Source organism: Pelodiscus sinensis, chromosome 9, assembly GCF_049634645.1.
Source record: "Pelodiscus sinensis isolate JC-2024 chromosome 9, ASM4963464v1, whole genome shotgun sequence".
Taxonomy (NCBI): domain Eukaryota; kingdom Metazoa; phylum Chordata; order Testudines; family Trionychidae; genus Pelodiscus; species Pelodiscus sinensis.
In genome coordinates this window covers 8509465-8522842 of record NC_134719.1, presented here as the reverse complement: position 1 = coordinate 8522842, position 13378 = coordinate 8509465, and the positions used below count along the sequence as shown (strand labels likewise).

Here is a 13378-nt window from a genome sequence, read left to right as displayed (position 1 = left end):
CAAGTACCCTGCGGCTACATCTACACTGGCAGCTTCTTGCGCAAGAACTGTTTTGCGGAAGAGTTCTTGCACAAAAAGTCTTCCACAAGAGCGTGTCTACACCGGCATGTGCTTTTGCGCAAGAGCGTCTATGGGAGTGTGTACACTCTCTTGAGCAAGAAAGCTCTGCTGGCCATTTTAGCCATAAGTGTTCCTTGCGCAAGAAATTCATGTTGCCTGTCTACACTGCCCTCTTGCGCAAGAGGGCTTATTCCTCATGGGGAGAGGAGTAACTCTTCCGGAAGAAGCCCTGTTTTCCGACGCTAGACTGTAAATTTACTTGCGCAAGAACGCACGTGCAGTGTGGACATCTGGCAAGTTTTTGCGCAAGAATAGCTGTTCTTGTGCAAGAAGCTGCCAGAGTAGACGTAGCCTGATAGTGTACTTGCTTCATAATAGATTTATCATTCTTTCTCTGCACCATTCTCAGCGCTGTATTGGGCCAGAGTTTCTTCCTGAAAAAAATAGTATTGTATACTATGGATCATGCTGGGTAAACATTTCCTAAGTAATCCACTAGCTACTCTTGTGGGCTACCTAGGTGTTATCCCACTTTACTAATAAGGATGAAGGGAGAAGTAGCCTGGCCAAGATTACCTGCAGCTAAAATTAAAATGCAGGACATCCTGACTTCTCTCTCCCCAGTGCCTCTGACCCCAGACAACACAGTCTCTAAATAAGAAAGACTTCATTCCACACTCAGCTGGTTGAAAGTGATTTGATGGCATTCGTTTAGCACCTACCAAAAGGGACACCCTCCTCCATTTCTTTGAACAACTGTGCACTTAAAAATAGTCTGGAAATAAAGCGTTGAGGGATCCAGCCAGTTCCTCCCTCTGCCCAGTGCCTCCTCCCTTGCTGCAGTGCCCTGCCACGTCAGGTTGCATGCTCCCCAGCTCTCACCTCCGGGCTTGAGCCCGCAGCTAGGGCAGCACAACCTGAAATCAGGAACAGCAGGTTAGTGAACATTTAGAAAAGGTTACTCATTATTTAAAACATTATTTGCGTAAGCACAGGGGGGAATGGGTGTAGAGAGAAATAGTGCATCCTGCCGGTTTGTGAAGCACAAAGCGTGGTTCTACTCTGGCCTAGTGTATGACAGTTAGTTCTGGGACTTTTGTCAGCCTGGTCAAACAAACAAGCCACCAAAACAAAAAGCAAAGGATGACTTGATTCAGCCAGGTGGGAGAAATAAGCAGCTCTTAACTCTTTCTAGAGTCTTTTGTGAGCAGCATATTCCTGCAAAATGCTCAGTTTTTATGCTGCTTTGCCCCACAGGGACACTTACAAGGGAAAGCTGGCTTCTACCTTTACTATGGATCAGATATGGCTACTCCACTGTACTCCAATAAATCCCCCAGCTGCTGATCAGCCTGCCATCTGAAATAACTCCTTTATCCCAAAGATTTCTAAAATAACTCCCTGTCTCACACAGGGTACACCTACACCACATGGCTCCGTCGACGGAGCCTTGTAAAATAGTTTACTTGGCATAGTCAATGAAGCGGGGATTTAAATAATCCCCACTTCGTTAAAATAAAGATGGCCGCCATGCTGTGCTGACGATCAGCTGATCCAGCACAGCACGGCAGTCTAGACGCAGCGCAGTCAACAAGGGAAGCCTTTGTCGACCGCTCCGGAATGCCTCGTGAAAGGCTTCCCTTGTCAACCACTCCAGTAAACCTCGTTTCACGAGGCATACCGGAGCGGTCGACAAAGGCTTCTCTTGTCGACTGCGCCACGTATAGACTGCCACGCTGTGCTGGTTCAGCTGATTGTCGGCACAGCGCGGCAGCCATTTTTATTTTAATGAAGCGGGGATTATTTAAATCCCCGCTTCATTGACTATGCCGAGTAAACTATTTTACATGGCTCCGTCGACAGAGCCATGTAGTCTAGATGTACCCACAGAATACTTAGTGATAGAGATGTAGCCGTGTTAGTCTGGTCTAGCTAAAACAAAAGACAGAACTATGTAGCACTTTAAAGACTAACAAGATGGTTTATTAGGCGATGAGCTTTCATGGGCCAGACCCACTTCCTCAGATCAATAAACCATAGAGTACTTGTGTGTAAAAAAACATTTTTTGGTCAGTTCCTTACATATTTATTTTTTAGGGATGACAGAGTAATTATCATGGTAAGATCAAGTCACTGTAAGTATTTAACCACTGGAGATGCATGGGTTTTCTGAATGCCCAGTTTAGAACCGCAAGATTTTCCTTAACCACTAGAGGGAGAACAGGTTGTGTAAAAACTTAAAAAATAATGAATGATCCTACCACACCTTAGAGACTAACAAAAAATGTAGATGGTCTCATGGACCATTGTGGGCACAACCCACTTCTTTAGATGAATGGAGCAAGAGGCTCAGAGGTACAAATAAATAGCAGGAAAAAATGGCATGGGGAGGGAAAGAAAAGGGGGGAAAATCTTGTCAATTAAGAGTGTCAGTGCTAAAGGAGGCTAGTAGAGTGGGCTGCAAGTGCCATGTACTTAGCTTTTGATGTCATTAAGGTGTTGAATATAGTGGCCCATCCTGTTCAGGCCTTTGTTCACACCTTGATTAAAGCTGTCAGATTTGCAAATGAAGGCAAGTTCCGCAGCTTCTCTCTCTCCAGCTGGTTTTTTAAATTGCTTTGTAAGAGGATAGTCACTTTGAGATTCATTAATGAGTTCCCAGGCAAGGGAAGATGTTCCCCAACAGGTTTCTGAGTGTTACTATTTCGAATATCTGATTTGTGGCCATTAATCTTTTGGCGTAGAGACTGTCCAGTATGGCCAATATACATGGCAGAGGGGCATTGCTGGTTGTGTAAAGACAACAGACTCTCGCTTAAAAATAACCAGTCGTCCTGTGGCACCTTAAAGACTAACAAAAATAAACAGTAGTATCATATTTACCCAGACAAGTTCATGATACTTCATATATATTTTGTTAGTGTTTAAGGTGCCATAGGACTAACTCACTGTTTTTAAAGTTAAAGACTAAGGATGTGTCTAAACTACACCCCTGTCGGCAGAAGGATGTAAATTAGACGTATTAAAAGCGCAAATGAAGCCAGGATTTAAATATCCCATGCTTCATTTGCATAATGGCAGCCGCTGCTTTTTTTCAAAACAGGACTTTTTGGGGAAAAAACCCCAGCATGTTTTGAGGAGTACAGGATCTTTCGAAAAGGGGCATGTCTGTCGAAAATGCCCAGTCTAAACTGCCGTTTTTTCGAAAAGCCCTGTTTCGAAAAAAGCAGCGGCCACCATTATGCAAATGAAGCACGGGATATTTAAATCCCGGCTTCATTTGCACTTTCAATTAGTCTAATTTACATCCGTCTGCTGACAGAGGGGAGTAGTTTAGACGTACCCTAACTCAGCTACCCTTCTGAGAGTCATGTTTGTAAATCCCAAGGCTAGAGACAAGCACATAGTGCCTATCATATGGTGTTTAGTTCTGTGTGATCTACATCCATATCCTACTGCTGGTTTGAATATCTTGGCAGTAGGGGAGCAAATGGACTGAAATGATACACATTGTTGGTTTGGATGTAAACAGAAGTGCTTGCATTTCTTTTGACATATGCTACAAGCAATATTTTAATCCGCTGCAGAGAAAATGAGATTTGGTAGGGATAAGGGAGCATCTGGATAATGTAAAAAAACAACTAGGAGTTTGAGATCAGCAAAGTCAGAGGAAGAACATAAATGGAAATGGTCACAAGAAACTCTCCAGCAGCATTCTTCAGGTAGCTGCTTGTGTTAGTTGTTAAATTGTTAACCTAAGCAGCAGAATGGTAGGTTTGGAGTCCATCGCTCTCTCACAGAAACTGCCACATTTCTAGGCCACGTACTCTCATGAGTGATATGAATGAAGCTGAATGCCATGGAGGATAGAATCCTTTCTTTTCCTCCTCCCCTCCCCACATGCTGTGGAAGGTGGTCCAGCCCAGCCCCTCCTCTGAGCCTCTTCCCACAGCCCTGGATCAGCTGGTCCACTCATCACCCTGCCCACTGTTCACACTGCACTGCTGCTGCCAATATGCTTGTCTTAGGCAAAGGGGCTTGATTTACTCCCTTTTATCCTTTCAACGTGTCTTAAAACATTTCTGTTCAACCAGAGCTTCATCTTGGTTCACTTTCTCTGCAGCATGTTTTACAAGGTTTTTTATTTTTTTGAAAAAAGGGAGTGCAAGGGTTAAGTAATTATACAGGCTGAGTGGTCTGCAGCTTTCCTTCTTCTTTGCTTCATCTTTGGCCATGTAACTTTGTATTACTTCAACTGTACAATGGTTTGGTTTGCTCTTGTGGTTTAGGGTCAGAGAATGACATGTTTTTCCTCTGAGTAGCCTCCATGCTGAGAGAGAGAAATGTTTCTGGCAGCAGTTTCTCTCGTGGATGTTTCAGCTCCCTTGTAGCCTTTTGTTTGTTTACTAAATTCTTCGCTGAATTTACAAAATAAGAAGTTGAAGACAAGAACTTGAAGCATCCAGAAAAACTGTAGAACTGAAAACACACCCACCACTTGTCCCATGGTTTACATGTGAAAATTTAAGCACTTTAAAGAGCGTCCTTTCCCTGCATTATGCTATGTTTTTAAAAGTAAAAGGAAGAAAATCTGATTTAAAAAATTCCTTCCCTCTTACCTGTGATCACTGAACTCACTTTCACACTGTACGATGCTGGACTGCCATGGTGACAGCAAAAAGGGTTAAATATTTGGCCTCGCCTCACCCTACAATTGTTAAAATTGGGAGGGAGAGAAATCCCATGAAGATGACTGTATTAACAGTAAAGTTCAGTCAAACCGATTTAAAAAATAAAATCTAATTTCTGGGAATAAATTAAGTTGACAGCATGGATATTGAATATGGACTCAGCATTCTGAAGGCGTGGAACAGATTCAATTTCTTATTAAGCTATATTTTCCCTTGTAATTGCCAGACACTAGAACTACAAATAAAAGAACAAAGAGCTGCATTGTTCTGCAAAGCACATATGGCCTTATATTGTAGAGATGGCAACAAAGGAGACTGTGAAGAAAGGCTTTCTGGTGTCTGTAATTGTTTTGTGTAGTGCAAATAACTAGAAACTGTTTAATGATAATGCAATGCTCAGAATGGATCTGTTTTTGTTTTAGACAAAATTACAAGAATTACTCCATGGAAACAAGAACACATTTCAGAATTCAAGCTGCCTTGCACCAAGCCAAATCAGTTTCTGAAAATGGAGTACATTCTGGAGCTTCAGCAAAACCATTTCTTCTTTGATGTCTTTCTGTTTGCACACTTAGGGCGATGATGTTTCAATGCTGTTAAAGCAGAGCGAAGGACCAGAGCATTTAAATGTTACATGTGATCCCTAAAGATTTGGAATCTGGGTGAAAATCTGGCGCACACAAAAAAAATCAAACCCGCCTTTACAAAACTTTTCTCCAACATATGGCTTATAATATATCTTTGTAATTAATTTTTCATTTGTATATATTACTAAGTTTACATATTTGCTAGAACATGAAATGATATAAATAAGCAAGAAGGCTTCTTGGTTTTGATTCAACTTGGCTTTGAATGTAAATTTTGTATGCTAACATGAATAACATTGATTGTATTATGAAACACATTTTTTTGATCCCTGAATTAACTGTTTAGTTTGAGAGAAAATTCTGCCTCTTTCAGATTGTCAGAAGCCTGAGAATTTCAGTCATCTCCAGTTACTCATAGAAAGTTTTTCTTACCAGCTTTTCTCTTGAATAATTGTCTAGCTGCAGATGCAGACTTCCTGGTAACAACATTAAGAAGTTTCTCTTTATTATGCAAATGCCTTTTTAAAAATGTCAGTCTGTTCCATCATTTTTGGAGGGTGGATAATTTACAGCAAGGGTTTTAGGAAAAAAGCAAATGAAAAATACAGTGGAAGAATGGATCATTTATCCTTCTTAGGTTAAATTAAACATGACCAGAGGGCTTTGGGAACTAAATCCATCTCACTTACCAGAACAAATGCAACTTGAGGTTTATATTGTGCATAAAGCAGAAGGCCATTTAAGACATGCACTATTCTACTATTTGTTCAGCAGTAGAAAATTAATGTGACAGTAAACTGCCTGGAAATCAGGGCTAGAATAGCTGCCATTTCAGTGTTTAAAAAGATTCTTTAAAAACATTTTTCATAATAAGTTAAGGCTGGAGCAACTCCTCTATGTGTGGCACTCCTTCTTACAACAAGGAGTAATGTGTCTACAATCTCACTACCCCCTCTGCCTTTACTCTCTATAGATGCCCCTCTGTGCAAATCTGAGAGGAAGGTGCTCTGTGGAGATATCAGGGTGCCTCGCCCATGCGCTATCTGCTGTAGAAGGGCCAGATTTCTGCATGGAAGTCCAGTATGGAGTCAACACATCCTTTAGTTGTATTTACTGCCCTCTGGGCTACTTCAGCAACTGTGTGGAGTAGGAGGGGGGAGAGAGACATTTTTCCAGGCAGGCTCCTTGCATATCAGGCTCCATGAGGACGAGGGACTGTCCTGTGAAGTCCACGGCAACTTTTTCCCCAAGAGGATGAACCTCAAAGTAGAATGGTTCCACCTCTCTGAGCTCCCTCCTGCAGGAGCAAGGAAATCTAGCCCCACTTTTTCTTCCCTTAGAGAAGTGAAATTGTTTCCCAAAGCAAATGAATAGGTCAGGGCACAGGCCCACTCCATCATGCTTGATTGGCTATGAAGTGTTCAACTCATACTCTCATCCTTTGTAAAGTTTTTCCATCGTTTGAAACCACAGGTGAGAGTGCCTTTTCTAGAGAACAGGCTTTTGCAGTTCCACATACTCATGTATACAGTGCTCGGTAACCCTGCTGTATTAGTCACATATTATGTATCAATAGTTAGAAGGAAAAGCAGAGATCAAAAGATTCTTGTCCTGCTTTACATATACAGCTTTACTTGCAATTGCTTCTTACTTTTCAAATATACAGGCATATGCTGAACAAGAAATGCCATGAAAAAATCAACATCCCCCTGCTGAGCAGAAAAGTGAACTGTCCGCTGGAGTCCTGCTAAAAGTCCCTCTCTCAGGAGTCCTGTAGTACCTTTTCTTAACATTTTGCTACCTTGCACCATAAGTAGCGGTCTACTTAAGTTGCAAGTGTTTGTTAACTGCAGATCAACTGGAAGGTGTAATAGGAAAAATAATGTAGTTTCACCTCTTTTCTCTCTCACATTATGGAAGGGAAACATCTTTTCAATGCATTATCAGTTTTCCCAGTGCTCTGGAGAGATGTTACAATAAATAAACTTGGTTTGCTTTTATTCATTTTAATAGAAATACCTCCTCTGTTAGAGAAAGAAAGAGATATTTGTTTTGAAGGTGAAAATTTTAAATAAAATCTTTAACTTTTGGAAATACTGTGCGTCTAGAATTGCTTTAAAACAACAAAAAAAGAAAAAAGAGCCTCACACAAATCTCTTGTTTTAAACACATGTTCAATAGATCACTGTCACCCTAAGATACAACAACAGAAATAGAGAGAATACAAATCTATGTTCCATTTTGGCAAAATTTGAGGAATTTCCCTCTCAATCAACAATATTTCTTCAAGGATTGGGATAATTCCATTATAATTTGTACTCCATGGACCTACTTCCACATATTACTAGCTCACACTAAGACAAAATGATTATTTAAACAGGTATTTTGGTAAACTTAATTGCACTCACTGTTGGCTGCTCAGCTGCTGCCTGAGTGGGTGGAGGTGGGTGGGACCAACCCACCTCTCTGTGCTCCAGAGGCTGATGCCCTATCCCCGAGTTCACTGGAGATCCCACTCCACTGCCCTACCTTCAGTGGGTCCGTTATCCTGCCTTCCTAACACAGGAGCCAGCTCCATCCCCGGGGCAGGCTGTGTTCCTTTTATAGGAAAAAGCACAAAATAAGATAAGCCTAACACCATTCTGTATTTTTTAGTTAATTCCTTTTGATAATCATTACCCTGCATTAGTGAACAGCAGCAAATATCTCAATATGCTGGATTAAAAAAATGTTGCAGAGAGACTTTTGTACGGTCACTACTTGCAGCTGCTATTTAAAAAAAGGGTTGAGAGAACCTGAGAGCAGAAGTCGAGTCCTCAATTGTAGCATTTTTATATGACTGCAGTCTCATACCATGGCCACTATGTCTAGCCACCCGAGATGAGTGTATTTAATTGGCTGAATCGAGTACAATGAGCACTAGTGAAGCATTTGATGATTGCCACCCACATGTACATGGCGCTTCTATGCCTGCTCTTTTTATTAGCTTTGACAATGGAAAGTGCCGTTCTGTATGTCTAGGCTAGAGTTGGATGAAAACCATGGAGCTCTATGAAGTTCCCCTCGTTATCTGACACTATAAAGGAAAGTTATGAGAAATACAGCAAAGTTTTGGGGAAAGCAACTTCTGCCATCTGGTATGACTAGTCTGTGTAGTTTTATTAAAATTAACAATTGTCACTTAATTACAGTTGTTATAATTATGCCAAAAATTAGTTCTGCCTTAAAACTGACATTTTCCTCCAACTCCATAAGCTTTGCTTTTTTTATTGCAGGGTATCTGAACAACCAAACAGAGATCATGAGTTTGAAAGATGACAAAATTAGCAGAAATGCTGGAAAATCCCTGAGGGATGTTGCCAGTATCTTTCTGTAGAGAAGATGAAGACAGACCATATTTTGAAAGTTCTATTTCAAACAGCACAGTGTTGACTGAGATATTACTTCCCAGAGTGACTGCTACATCGCTGTTAAACTTATGCATAGGCAAGGGGTTGAAGCTACAGCCATAAATATTTTAGCTTACCGTCAATTTTTATTTGTAAAGAGAGGACTTTCGCTGTTACATAGTGAATCTGAAGTGTACAGGTGATTAGATTTTAGCAGTATAAAAGAATGTGTATGGATACATATGCCCGAACATTTTGCTTTTCTGAGCCAGTGCTATTTCATGGATTGGATAAAAAGGAAATGCAAACAGCTTAAAGGACTTTACCACTGGCTTGTATGATCAAGAGGGAAGCAAAAGAACTCAGGTCAAACATCCAAGCTGTAAGGAAAGGAAACCATACATGTAAAATATCAACTGCACATGGCCAAGATCCACCCGTCACAGGAAAATCCCACATGATTTGTCTCTGGATGAGTAAATCTAGGATTGCTTTGTGGAGCTCCTCCCACGTTTTCACAGTCAAAGGATACAGAACATAGCCAACATCTGGTGAAATGCTGGGATCCACCTGAAGCTACAGCCCTCTATGTCTTTTTCTAAAGGGGACCCCAGCTCCTTGGCAACATGGATCCATTTAACCTGCACTGCCTTAATGATATAATTTTGGACTTCCCTCTAAACCAGAAATAATAATAAACCACTTTAATGTAATTTCATGTGCAGAAAGTCAAAAAGCCCCGATTTCTGATCCTGGAACAGGATTTAGCAGCAGACAGCTTGTTAAGAATGATTAGCGCACAAGCATGTCCACAATTTTCCTCAAACTAAAATTCTGTGTAAAAAGAATTTAATCTTTTAAAACAATTATTTACTCTGGATATTAAATCAGGGACCATTCTATGGATGTCTGAACTGTTACTGATTTTATTAGAAGCAGTCTCATGTGTTAGCTTTATCTGACATTCCATTGCTTGTTAAAAAGCAATCTCTCAAAGGAATGACTCTAATGCACACATATAGGTGTATGCACATACTAATGGTACTCATGTGATAAGTTGTATTTAACTTGTACATTTGATCACCTAACCTGCACGCTGTTCACTACTTTATCTTCACCAGGACTTAATGTAACACTCAAAACCTCTCAGCTTTTTCAAATATCTGCCAGTAAGAAAAGAAAGAAAAAAAATCACTGACAAGTTTCAGATAGATCTCGAAATTCCTTGGGCTAGAGATTTGTGCTTTACAGCCCTAGAAAAAGGGTGTCGTCCTCTTTCTAAAAGGATAGTTGCTCCTCATTGTCACATTACCAAATTGGAGGGAAGCAGCCAGATCGCTGCTGCACCCCTAGGTGGGGGTGTTGGCCCCAGAAATTGATATGGGGGGAGCCATGTGGGGTACTGAATGGGAGCTTATTGTTTGTTAATCTTATGTACACTATTTATGTGAGTGTATAATGTCTGTGTGTGTGTAGGTAGGAATCTGTAATCTGTGTGGAAGCTGAATATTTCTGTGAATGTGGTTAAGCATGGCTATGGACAGGCTGAGTAGCAAAGCCCTGTAGAACAATGACTCTCAATAGGCTATGGACACACCCAAAGAATGGGATTTGTCACCTGAGGGCAGCCAGCAGGAAACATAGAGATTGGCCTCTGACCAGGTGACTGGCTGCATACAAGAAGAGGCCAGGAAGGAGTATAAAGAGGCCATGCGGTCGATGCCATTTTGTTCTCAGCTCAGCACTTCATCCCAGAGGCAGCACTGCAGGGATTGAAGAGCCCGGAAGACCTGTGAACCCATCCTGATCGTAGGATGTGCAATAAGAACTTTTAAACCAGCAGCTGCAACACCTCTGCTAGAGCCTGCACCGAGAACTGGGAGATTCGGTGCATGTAACGTACTGTACTTTAATAACCTTACTCTCATGCTTTTCTTTCTTGTGTTAATAAACCTTTAGATATAGATTCTAAAGGATTGGCCCAGCGTGATTTGTGGGTAAGATCCAGAGGGTAAATTGACCAGGGATCTGTGGCTGGTTTCTTGGAACCGGACAGAACTTGTTCGGGGTAGGTGGGATTGGGTGCTAGGACCCCCCACCTGTGTATGAGGCCCGGGGCCATCTGGGGCACGGATATTGCTGGGGTGTCGGAGGGGTTTTGCTCGGGAGGCTTCAGGCAGGCTGCTGAAGCGCTCTGTGAGACTGGTTTGTGGCCTGTGTGGAGAGGTCGCCAGTCGGGGGCTGTAAGAAGCCCCGGATTTGAGCAATTCGCCCTGAGCGGATGCCCTAAGCTGTGCCCAGACACGGCCCGGTCCGTCACACTCATCCGGAAAGACTGCAAGATACTGGTACCTCAAAAATAGTAGGTAATTCTAAAAAGTTAATTTCTCTTCCCTCAGAGGGCTACACAGCTATGCTCACAGTACTGAGCCTCTCTTATAGATGAATTAAAACAATAGCACTGAAAACAGTATTTCTAATAGCGTGTTTGTTAATTAGCCATAGCAGCTATAGAATTGAGCACCCAATATTTTATTAAATGTTTATGGAATTAAGTTGTAAAGCACTTACAGTGAATTACATATATTATAATTGCTAAGCAATGCTTTGAAACAATAAAGACTATTTTTATCCGAAGTTCCTTTAGTGGTGAATTGCTTTTACAAGGTCAGTATTTTACTAATATAGTTTTTCAGGTAAAGATATTTAAAGATCATGCTTAATTTAATGTGTGCAAATGTTTTAAGGTGAAAAGCATAATAAATAAAAAGGGCCTGTTTACCCTAAAAACACAACCATAGCAGGGGAACAGGTGAAAACAGGTGGTTGTATCACAATTACAGAACTGGTTTAGACTGGTAAGATCTATGCTACAGCACAAATGGATCCACGGTTATAAACAGGTTCAGAAACAAATGTGTTGTAATCAAGCTGTCTGTTTGTTTGTATTTGAGATGTCAATATTTAATTCAGAACATCCATGTAAAGTAGGAAGCAAGTATTATCCACATTTTACAGATGGAGGAATTAAGACACTACTGAGGTGGGGCTAGAATCCAAGTGATCTACAGTGTCAGTTTACACAGCTCTCTTGAAATTATTTTTTCCCTGGGCTTAAGTAAATTACTTATTTGTTTTGGCTGTAGGAATTAAAAGACACCCAAAATCTGAATTTAGGGTCTCTAGTTATGGGAATGCCAGGCTTACTATGCAAGAGCACTGTACCTAGAGCTTTAAAAGCAATTGATTTATTCATTATATTTATTCATTTAAAATTAAAGGGTATTTTTGAATGTTCAATTCTACCTTTAGCCCTTTACACCTTGTTATAATTTTATTTAACAAGTAATTTAATAGAAGCATGTTCGTTTGTCATAATGCTGTATATCCGTGTTAAAAGTTCAACAATACAAAGTGTCTAGAAAAGCATACAGCTTGATAACCTGCTATTTCAATGCTACTTCCAAATCTTTTGTAATCAAATCTTATAAAAGAAAGAAAGACTAATACCTACATGGAAAATCTTTGAAAACTGTTCATTTGCCAATTTTAAAAATCAAGGTAAAATGAAAAAAAAAAGAGCAACACAGACATCATGATGTTACAATGCTACTACCTCCACATACGCACAAAATGATGAGAAATGGGAATAATGATTTACCACTGAGAATATTGTGCAACTTCATGTCTTTTCTCTCAGATTTGTGTGTATGTGTGTGTGTGAGAGAAAGGCAGGGCAGGAGAAAATCAAGCAGTGAGTATCAATTTCAAATGATACTGAACATTGCTCTGAACTGCTTTTGAATATTACAATATAGTATGTAGCTTTTAGCTGATGGGTTAATAAATAAAACATGTTTCTGCATTCTACTGACTAATCCTTAAAAATCATTAATGACATATGATTGCTCTATAAATTACACAAAGTTTTCAAAGTACTTGTGTGTTGAAATATAAATTGTTACATCAAGCACTCAAACTATATATGTAGATCAAAAACATTCCCTTATTCAATGTGGTTAATTTCACACTGCATCCTATTTTTCTCACCGTATCAGTTTTGCACAGAGAGTATAAAAATTGCAGTGGTGCCCAAACATTTCCTGGTGCACCCCCACCCTCAGTAGTGCAATCTGTCCAAATTCCCCTCTCCAGTTCTGCACAATTGTCTTAGCAGAAGAGCTTGGACTGAAGGTGGAGTGGGGGATTCTAGGTCTAGAAGTGGTGCTGTTCTGAGGGCAGAAAGGGGCTGGAGCAGGGGGCAGAGCAGAGCAGAGCTGAAGGTGGGGCAGAATTAGACTGAGAGATGCAGTGGAGCTGCAACTGGGGTCAGAACAAGGCAGGACAGTGCTCCTTCTCTGCCTCTGTGGGGGCTGGCCACACACTTTGGGGACCACTGCAATAGAGTACATTGAAGAAAAAAATAAACGTGCTAAATGGATAAAAAAGACTGACCGCTACAATTTTTACTAGACCATCTATACCAATCACATACTTTTTCTGCTTCAGAATTGTAGAGACTTGTACGACTCCGCCATTAGCTGTGCTATTTTTTCCCTTTGGACGCTATGAACTTTGTGCAAACCAAAAATACAGTTTTCTTAAATCTGAAATGTCCACCAGCAGGATTTAACAAATACATTTCAGAGAC

General features: G+C 40.7%; 1 protein-coding gene across 2 annotated transcripts in view; it reads left to right on the top strand.

The window, feature by feature from the left end:
- Positions 1 to 9137, top strand: part of TTC39A (tetratricopeptide repeat domain 39A) — an 81942-nt gene extending 72805 nt beyond the window's left edge. For both annotated transcript variants that reach the window (XM_006126422.4, XM_075935961.1), the window contains one exon: positions 5174 to 9137. In XM_006126422.4, coding sequence (XP_006126484.1) covers positions 5174 to 5303 — 130 coding nt within the window. In that variant the 3' untranslated portion in view covers positions 5304 to 9137. The remainder of the gene's footprint in view (positions 1 to 5173) is intronic.
- Positions 9138 to 13378: the final 4241 nt, after the last annotated feature.